Raw genomic sequence first — 11,037 nt, 5'->3', positions numbered from 1 at the left:
TGCCTTGGCAACCCCAGGAGGGGTCGCTATGAGTCGGGACCGACTTGACGGCACATAACAACAACAACATGTTCTAGTTGCCACTGTTGCTGTTGATATTTGTCCTGTTCTCTTACTTTTGTAAGTAATCTGATAGTAATTTTGATAGTTTTTGATTCCTTCAACATATTTCTTTCAACATTTTAGACAGACTTATCTTATATTCTTTACATGATAATTTTAATATCTGTGATCTTTGAACTTCTGAATATGTAGGTTGTTGCTTTTCCTAACTCTGAAATTACTTCTTTTTTCTATATATTTAATGACTTTTCTGATTCTGTACTCATATTTCTTGGCATTATATTGTGAGTATTATTTGAAGTTTAGATTTCAACTGCATTCATCTGAGAATGATTTATATTTATATTTGCCTTTACCAAGTGCTTTAGGGCACTGTAACTTGGAGCAGCCTGATACCTGACCCACAGACTTAGGACTTGCTAGTCTCTACAATTACATGAGCCATTTCCATGAGATAAATCTCTGTCTAGGTATATATATACACACTTCACTGGTTCTCTAGAGAACCTAGCCTAAGAGATATGGTTCTGAGAGTATTCTAGAGAGACAAAATTGTAAGGATAAGTATTCTAAATTGGTTCTCAATTCTGGCTAGTCTTAAAGGTGCTGATGACCCTGCCTCCAGTAGTAAAGAAGATACTGCTAATACATGACATGAGGTGGCCATAGAAATAAGTAAAATATAACCACTAATAGTTCAAATATTTGTGAGAAACAAGGCTACAGGTGATTGCGTACTAGATACTTTTCAACAATTTTGTCAGAGTAAGAAGTATAAGGAAGTTGGTTGGTTGTTTCTAATTTTGCTACACAAAGTGGTGAAAGAAAGAGATGAACTCAGGGCTTCAGAGTCACAGCTCAAGCACCTCATAAAAGACTTGAAAGTTGCCATTTATACCCTGAAAGAAAACCTTATTTAACAATAACAAAGCTGATAATGTCTAAAACCAAACCCAGAGTCTTATTGTAAGAGTGGCCGAATTACAATGCCAATTGGCTGAATTACAATGCCCAATTGAATTTTCAGCTTTGAATGATATCTGAAGTTAAAGTGAGGACATTGATTGGGAAGAAATGGGATCCCAAAATTTAGGATGGGGACGTATGGGCAGACAATCAGGAAGATGGGGATATTGTGCCCCTAAATTCTGTTGCCAGCGGCATCAACCCTCCCATCTTTGTCTGCTAAACCACTCTCCCAGGAAAACCATTATCACTTCCACCTCTATTTAATGAGATTAATTTACCTGTGCCTTAAGAGTCTGAGATGGTGCCTGGGGCATCACCTGAGGCAGATGCCTTATAAGACATTTCTTAATTTTCCCAGGTCCCATCTCTACCACCCATTTTTGCTTTGAGATCTATAAATAGACTTAGGTTCCAGAGAGCCAGAAAAGGTAAAAAACAAAGTGTGACCCAACACTCCAAGAGACCTGTTTAGGGATTTTTCTAATATATATGGACTCCATTCATTTGGAAGTTAAGAATGTCACTTTGTCATTTTGATCTCCTCATGGCTCTGGATCAACAGGCAAAGAAGGGAGTTATCATATTAGCTGGTGTGATTGACTCTAATTACCAAGGGGAAATCAGATTGATGTTGCATAATGGAGGTAAAAAAATAGTATGTCTGGAATACAGGAGATCCCTTAGAGCATCTTTAAGTACTATCATGCCCTGTAATTAAATTAAATGGAAAAGTACAACTCAATTCTGATATGGCTATTAAATGGTCCAGAGCCTTTAGGAATGAAGGTTTGGGTCACCCCACCCGGCAAAGAAACATGATCAACTGAAGTGTTTGCTGAGGGTAAAGGGTATATGGAATGGATAATGGATGAAGGTAGTCCTAACTACCAATTGTGGCCATGTGACCAGTTATAGAAAGGAGAACTGTAATTGCTATGAGTATTTCTTCCTTTCTTATTATATGTGTACATGTATGTATATGTATACATATGTATAATAAAACAAGGGAGAAATACTCCACAATTACAGTTCTGTTTTCTACAGCTGGTCACATTATCACAATTGGTAGTTAGAACGACCTTCATCCACCACCCATTAGTCCTAGTAGTGTAGTGGATAAGGTATTTGGCTGGTGGCCAGAAGGTCAATGGTTTAAACCCATCAGCTGTTCTGTGGGAGGAAGATGAGGCAATCTACTTCTGTAAAGATTTACAGCCTGGAAACCCAATGAGGGTCTCCATGAGTTGGAATCAACTTGATGGCAGTGGGTTGGGGAGGGATATATATATCTGTATCTGTCTGTCAATCTATCATTTATTTTTACTTTCTTCCCTCCCTTAAAGAATATGAGATGTAAACGGAGCTAGTGCAGTTTTGGTTGTATGCACATTGGTTGTATCTAGGCTCAGGTTTGACTTTGTAATTGTCTTTATTTAGAGATTGCGCATGGTTCAAGGAGATGTGTATAGTTGCCAAGTTGACTGTGGGTGAACTTTGATGGTTAAGGTTGTATGTCAACTTATCTAGGCCATGATCCTCAATAGTTGTTTGGCAGTTATGTAATGACGTAATCACTCCCCATATTGTGATCTGATGTGATCAGCCAATCAGTTTTAAGAGAAGTTTCCTAGGGGTTGTGGCCTGGATCCAAAAATATGTATAGGACATTTTGGCAAAGCTTGTTTATGTACTCTGGATTCTACATCCAACTTGTCATCATCTGACCTGCAGTTTTTGGGATTTGTCAGCCTCCACAACTCGTGAGCCAGCTGCCTGCCATCTTACCTGTCTATCTTGGATTTGTCAGCCTCTGTAGCTCATGAGCCAGCAGTCTGCATGTTGCCTGATGATCTTGCATTTGTGAAGCCCTTCAGCTACATGAGTTAGGAGAAGCCTCCAGCCTGATGCCTGATACATGGCCTTGGGACTTGCCAGCCTTTACAACTTTGTGAGACATTTTGACCTAAATCTCTATATATACACTTACTGGTTTTGCTTCTAGAGAACCCAGCCTTAGACATCATAAAGCAGTAAATTCAACATGTCCTATTGTTTTTGGCTAGAAAGGAATTGCATTATTTTTCCCATCAGGTCTGCCACACATTAAAACTATCTTTTAATTATTAAAATTGTCTTTTAATTGCTGTGTTTTAGAGTGTATTGTTATACTGTGGTGTTATTTTTTTACGATGAACCTATTCTTGGAAATAACTGTCCTCTTATACACTTTACAAAAAGGGTTTCAACCATCACAGGGACTTGTCCTGGGCTGAAAACTTCCCTATCCAGTTCTTTCCTCCTCTTCTGCCTTCTCACTGCTTCTTAGGCCATGCTTAAAATCCTACATATAAAAGACTAAATTCCAATGGTTTTGATACTCCCTGGAGGTTAAGAAAACTTTGTCTAGTGACTGATAGATGAACAACCTGCATTTTGCTGGGTTAAATTTCAATCTTCCCTAACCTGAAATTTGGAAGGATTTTTGAGGATAAGTCATTGTAATGGGCTTTACAGAGAGACCAAGATTATCATGAAAATCCCTTATTCTTTCTAAAGACGTGTAAAATAATTACTGTATTTTGAGCACCACCTTTCAAAAAGAGTGCCAATGTTGTTCCAAGAGAAGATTTAGGAACGTATGGTCTTCCTAGGTCGATCCCAACTTCCAAGGGATATATAGCTCTAAAACTCTCTGTGGTTTGTGTGTGTTCTTGGAAACTCAAACATTCAATAATGCAAGGAGATTGACTTGTGAAAAATACCAGAAAGATGTGTTTTGTGCCTTCTGGTCCCACATGTGTGCAAGTCATTGACATTTTCTTGTTAAAGCCATTTCTCATACCAGAAGCAGTACCAGTACAAGGAGTGAATCTCACTGCTATTTCACAGAAGGTGCTAGTGACATGAGTGACTTCTGTAGGGGAAACACTAATATTCAACCCTGGAAGGAAAGCTTTTCAGTTTATTTCACATGTTTTAATGTGTAATTTTATATGTATATGCTATTAATGATTTTCTCTTCACAGTTACCTATTTTTAAACAAACCTTTCATTTCACCTTTAATGGTATGTTTATATATGCTTATATATAAACAGGCTGTTTAAAACTATGAAAATTCCCTGATACTTTGAAAATATTCTTTCACCACATTTGAAGGATAAGTGTTGCTATGTAATATACCAATTATAAATTACATTTGTGTAACAAACATATTCTAGATATTCATACTAATCTTAGTAACATAGAAATATGTCTAGGATTGTGATACAAACTGAAAGTCTAGGTAAAAATCTATGATTAATCAATGAAAGAATTCAAACATTAAACTATGAAAGAAATCAGTAGTGTTGTCAAAAGGGGGAAAATGTATTTTTAGATGACATTTGAAAGAGGAGAAGAATTGATGGATTAGATAGTTACTTCTAGTAAGAAGCTTGATATTACATAACTTATTATAAATATTTTGCAAATTATTGGTGGTAAACTTGGTACCAGAGAAATGGTGGCATTTGAGAAAATATGTGGAGTAGTCTGAAAAGTGATTTGGAATAAATCCACTCAGGTTGCTTAAAAAAAAAAAAAAAGTGGAAAATTTTGAGAAGAGGGTTTGAATAAATTACTTACATCTTCAGCCAACTATTTAGGATGTGTCACTCCAAACACAGTGCTGTGGAGAGATTAAGAGCTTGAAGAAGTCAGAAGAAGCAGGTGACAGCTGTGCAAAGAGAAGAGAAATATCTTGAGAGAGAATGGAGTTGAGACATCAAAGCAAAATGGACTTGAGACTTGAATTTATAGTGTAAGAGGTGATTTTGTAAAAATGTAGAGGGTTAAAGACTTAGAAAAAAGACCACCACCAGCAGCAGCAGCAGCAGCAAAAAAAAAAAAAAAAAAGTAGTTTCTAATTATGTTAGGTAAGAAGAAAGAAACACAAACTGAGGTTGCAAGACAGCAAATGGAAAACACATACACACACACAGAGTGCATCTTAAGAAGGAAATTCCTTAAGAATGTTTGTATAAGACTGTTTGACTTAGCAGCCTTCACATTTGACACCTTTCATCACAAAAACATGCCAATTCAGTGAGTCTGGCCAAGAGGAAGCAGTTGAAAAAATAAGTTGGCAAGTGTAAACAGTAGTATCACATAAGGACAATGTGTTTCAAGCCAAGCACATACTACACTATGGTTTTATGCAAAAGTATAGGCAAAAAAGATAAAGAACAATATATTTTTTTGTCATCATGAGTATATGTCATGGAACATTTTGAGGGTAGCATTTAAAATAAACATCCTATTCCATGTTTTATTTTCACCAACATGTTACACATAAATTTGAAATATGATTTTTGAGGTTGATTGATTATTTTGGGGAAAAAATAACACCATCAGGGAATTTTGAAAGTAGCAAATACTTGAGAAATGATGCAAACTAATTCTCAAGGTAACTGTGTTCTAATGTAATTGAAGACATAGGTTAATCTTAAATTTTAAGGAATGAATACATTGAAATAGAAATTAATATAAGCAAGGAAAATTGCATCTGAGAGAGCAGGGTAGAACAGAATGAAGCTTAACTCTAAAGGAGAGATTTATGATTTATTTACAATATTTAAACCATTACTTTGTGACTTAATGCTGCATATTTTGGTGGTACAGAAGCAACTTTGTTTTACATTTCCTCTTCACATGGACCTTTCATGTCACCTAATATTTTATATAAGTGATTTCTATTAGCTTTCTTGTTAAATATGGATTAAATATAGACATGAAACTTAAAAAGCAAAATTAACATAAGCATCTTCCTTATTTTTCATGAATTCATCATTGATCAAGAGCAAAGAAATTTTCTGCTACTGCTTTTATTTTATAGAGTCACAGGGAAGTGGAAACACCACCAATCCCAAATTCCCTAGCTCTTTACTCATTTATCAAGAGTACCTCATATTCTTCTTCCCCATTTTTTCCAAAAGCTATTTTGTGCCAAAGAATTGTCATTGTAGATTACAAAGTGATATGTAATCTATCAATTCCCCTGTTGTTGTTGTTATGTGCCATTGAGTTGGACCCGACTCATAGCGACCCCTCGTTGGGTTTCCGAGGCAGTATCACTATAGAAGTAGATTGCCCCATCTTCCTTCCAAGGAGTGGCTGGCACTACGCCACCAGAGCTCCCATCAATTCCCCTAGGTTTACTTAATTATATCCTTGGATAACATCAAATAATGAGCAGTAAGTTCCTGGTAAATCCAGTGCTACTTTCTTGTAGGCTCGTTTTCGTGTGTTGTTCCTTCACTATTGGTGTATATTGAAGGAGTATATTAAAAAATCTGTATTAAATTCAAGCGTGATTATGGAACAGATGATATAGATGAAGATCATCATATCAGCTTCTTTTGAAGAACTTGTGGGACAAATTTATTATAGAAAACAAGTTTTCTTATTGCTAGTGTAAATGTTAGAAGTACTATATTTTTGTTGTAAATTCTATAGCTTTGAATTTCAGAATCATATCTTTCATATACTTCAAGCAATATTAGAGAATATTTGGCATTATTATTCTACTCATATTTTTTTAAATCTTATTTTCTTTTTATATGTACTGTATTCTTTATAAGCTGCCTTGGATTGTTTTTAATAAGACGGTGGACAGATAAATAACTAAATACAATTCTCCTTGGTAGTAGATTTGTATTGCTATTTGCTCACTGCAATGATTAGTTGGAATTTGTCCCTGAGTGCCAAAATGTGATGGAGAAATTTTAGGGATTTTACTCCTTTGCGTGTGCTTACAGGTTTGTATCCATGGTTTAAGTTTATAATATATAACAAAATGTAACATTTTGTTTTCTTTCTGGTAATATAAGGGAATATCAATGGAAAATCCCAGGTACTGTTTTTAATGCCATACCAAACTAAAAACTGAACTCACTGCCGTGGAGTTGGATCTGACTCATAGCTACCCCTCCTTGATTTTCCGAGGCAGTATCTCATGGAAGTAGATTGCCCAACCTTCCTTCCCTGGAGTGGCTGGTGGGTTTGAACCACCAGCCTCCTGGTTAGCAGTCAAATGCCTTAGGCATTATGCCACCAGAGCTCCTTTTTTATTCTATAGTATAAGTGAAAAAGTACAAATTAATGTATTTTTTGTTAGTTTTATCAATGCAGTTTCTAAAACTTGTATTTAGGTTTAAACAAACAGTTTGTCAAATGTACCACTTGATGTTTTTAAAAATTCATTTTACAGTCCATGAAATTGTTTCCTTATTTATGTTAAATCTTCTTTGTCTTATTCTAGAGGTCTCTTTTAAAAACAGAACAAAAACCCGTAAAGCCAGAACCAGAGCCAGTGCCCAGGTATTTTTTTTTTTTTTTTATATATATACTATAGCAGAAATGTTTATGTTAATGTACTGTTAGTTTTATCAGTGCAATTTCTAAAATTTTATCTAGGTTTGAAGAAGCAGTTTGTCAAAAGCTCAAGTTGATATATTTTTTCGATGCTGCCTTTTAATTTGGCTCAACCAAGCAGAAATCATAATTAGTAATAGTAGTAGTATATTAATGATCATTTGGTAAGCTAGGCTGAAAGCTGTGAAAACTATACTGCAGGAAGAATGTTTCAGCTGTTTTAAGTATATCAGGCATTGTATACTACAATCCACTGTGGTAAAGCATATCTTCCAATAACTTCTAGTGATTCTTAGATTGCATTACTACTGTATATACTGACTTTGTTGACAAAGTTTAGTGAAAAACTTCTAATTTTGTGAAAGAGATAAGACGATGAAACAGAAAGAAGGGGTTGTGGAAAGACAGAAGTGAAGCTTCTGAAAAGGGCAAGTTTCATACTCGTATTTTCTTATTCACTGAGAATACTGTGGTGGTTAAGTTTTCATGTCAACTTGGCTGGGCTTGGTTGAGTGGCTGGGCAGCTGGATGTAGTATTCCCCTTGATGAGACTGGTAATCAACTCCATGGTGGACTCTACTGTGAGTGACTGTGTAGCTGCCTTAGGGATGTGGTCCGCTTCCCGTATATAAAGAGAAGCCTTGGGGAATGAATAGTCTCTAGTTTATGGCATGCTTGGACCCTGCATGAAGCCGTGTCATTGTTCAGCAGCCTGCCATGCTCTGCCAACCTTTGGATTTTCAATGGACTTGAATGAATGGCCTGCATGTGGTTTGGTAACATCGGGACTGTGCCATTTTATTTGCCGACCTTGGGCTTGTTAGCCTCAGCAGCCAGTAGCTGTCTGAGTGAAGAGATGCCTCTAGCTTCAGTGGGCTGGGAGCAAGAGGCAGAGCTGAAGCCCAAAGTTGAGGGACTTTCACCCAGCCCCTAGTGCCTAGCACTTTGAATTTGGACTTAAATCCTCCGAACTGTGAGAGAATAAACTCCTGTTCATTAAGGTCATCTCATTTGTGGTATGTTCCTGTCAGAGCAGCACTAGGTAACCAGAACAGAATATGGTACCAAGAGAGTGGCACTAGGTAACCAGACCATATACATTCTTCCATTAATCCACCAATTATTATTTTAGTGCCAATGAGGTACAAAGCATTATGTTAGGTTGTTTAGATGAAAATAGCAAATAATGTTTATCCTTAGTGAAGTTTGTCAGAAGCAACTAGTTTGGAAATATAATGTTATGTTTTGCAAGTCTACTGAAACTATATCTGATGGTTATAACCTACCAGTATATACAGGTTTATTTAAATACATTACTCAGGCTGCCTAGTTTTACACATCTTTCATTTGCCTCTCAGTTTGCAAAATGTGTGGTTATACAGGTCCATAGCCCTCATCTACAACTCTAAAACCCAGAAAGCTTCAGAAAGTGAGAATTGACACCACCCAAAGTGATGAAAAAAACTTTGAGTGTCAAAACCTGACCTGAAATAATTATGATTCTTTAAAGTCTTTACTTACCCCACTTGTGAATATTCATGTTTTGCAGAAATAGTAATGTTAATTATATTAGATAATTTATATTAATGTTTGATGACAGGACACTGTCTCAGGCCCTGCCTGGGTATTATATAATATATGTTGTATTCATTGTGTGGATTTGCTAAAATTTGAAGAAAATCTGAATTCCAAAATTTATCTGGACATAAAGTTCAAGCCAAGTGGAATTGCACCATATGATGAATCTAGACAAAATATGAATATGAAAGAATGCAGTGTAACAGATGTTAAGATTGGACATTATCTGAGAGCTAGTTGAATAATTGAGTCATAATATTTATTCTGTGTTTATTATGTACTTGAATTTATATTACATATTTTTATTTAACTCTTATAATAACACAATGATGTAAATATTTTTATTACCACATTTTACTAATGAAGTTGTGTTTTGATTCTCTAGTGCTGATCTAACAGACATGCCACAAATGTATGGCTTTAAAAAACAGGTGTTTATTCTCTTACAGTTTAGGAGGCTAAAAGCCCAAGTACAAAGTGCTAGCTCTAGGGGTTGGGTGAAAGCCTTACAACCTTGGGCTTCAGCTCTGCCTCTTGCTCCTGGCCCACTGAAATTGGGAACCAGCTGCTGGCTGCTGAGGCTGACAAACCCAAAGTCGACAAGTAAAATGGCACAGTCTCACAATTATCAAGAAACATGACAGGCCACTAATTTAAGTCCATTAACAATCCCAAGACTGTCAGACAATGTGGCAGGCCACTAAGATGAAGACACAGCCAAATACAGGATCCATATGTGCCAAAAGCTAGAGACTGTCCTCAAAGCTTCTTCATATATACTGAAAGCAGACCACAATCCTAAGGCAGCTACTCATCTACTCACTGTAGATTTCACCATGGAGTTGATTACCTGTCTCAGCATGTGGAATAACTACATCCAGCTGCCCAGCCACTCAAAAACCAGGCCCAGCCAAGTTGACACACAACCTTAACTACCACAAGTTGGCTATTTCACTTAAGGTTATCCAGCTAGTTGGTTACAGAGATAAATTCAAACCTAGATTTTCAATTGTAGAATCATCACTATAAATTTTAAGGTAAATTATGTCCAGAGCTATATGTGACTAAAGTTTGAAGTTCTCTGAAGGAGAGAATTGTCTAGTGTTTGTACTTCTACTAATAGCTCCTGGCACAATTTCTGGAAGGTAATAGATACTCAATTATTAGTTAATTATTATTAATTAAATAAATTATTTCCAGAGGAGAAGGAAAAACAGATTTTAATCCTTCCCTGCTGAGAAAATATACTTTCACTGTTCCATAGTTTATTCATGTAACAAACAACAGTAAACACCTGCTGTTTTAGGTGCTAAAGACAGTGGATAGGATAAAATCCTTGTATTTATGGACCTGACAGCCTAGACTTTTTTTTCAGTCCTGACAGTCCTTCACTCCTCACATAGCTTGAGGATTTTAAGTAAAGTAAAAGTGTGTCATCATAAACACATTGCCCACTTTAATATTCAGAATAAATTGCAGAAAGGTAACTATCTTTGAACTAGTAGGATCCTTAAGAGAATTGCTTCAGGGATTCCAGTTCTGGTGATGGTGATTAGCTTATATCAGGCTAATTCTCTTACAGTTAGTAATGATATATTGGAAAAATCTCAAATATTTGAGGGCACTGTAGAGTGAAGGAATGCAGATAGAAATTGGAGCAGATTTATTTGATCCTTGAAAGAAAAGAACTGCAGTAGGTGAGAGCCCCCAAATCATTGGATGTGGTAGCTGGATCTCAACAAAAAGCCATAGAGTTATAGGTGTGCAATGCCAGGAGACAGAGTTTGGGGTTGCCAGAACAACTGGATATTGGTTAGGGAATCCCACAATGAAGGATACCACAATGGCAAAAGCTTGGGGTCTGTATATAAATTCCCATCAAATCCTTGGCAGATCCCTTAACTACGAGTGTGTGGAATAAATAGACTCTAAGGAGTCCATCAGAAAACAACAATTTAACCCTGGGTAACTGGCTGTGGCTCATAATCCTCACTTCTTTTTTTTTTTTTTTTTTT

At 36.3% G+C, this 11,037-nt stretch overlaps 1 protein-coding gene across 1 annotated transcript in view; it reads left to right on the top strand.

The window, feature by feature from the left end:
- IQCM (IQ motif containing M) overlaps window positions 1–11,037 on the top strand; it is a 735,830-nt gene that overhangs the window by 258,660 nt on the left and 466,133 nt on the right. Inside the window, exon 11 of the mRNA XM_042782394.1 lies at window positions 7,332–7,390. Within this exon, the coding sequence (XP_042638328.1) occupies window positions 7,332–7,390 (59 nt within the window). The remainder of the gene's footprint in view (window positions 1–7,331; window positions 7,391–11,037) is intronic.

This window comes from Orycteropus afer, unplaced genomic scaffold, assembly GCF_000298275.1.
Source record: "Orycteropus afer afer isolate SDZICR_OR568_19922 unplaced genomic scaffold, OryAfe1.0 scaffold00297, whole genome shotgun sequence".
In the NCBI taxonomy this organism is placed as follows: Eukaryota; Metazoa; Chordata; class Mammalia; order Tubulidentata; family Orycteropodidae; genus Orycteropus; species Orycteropus afer.
This window is presented reverse-complemented; position numbering and strand designations above follow the sequence as displayed.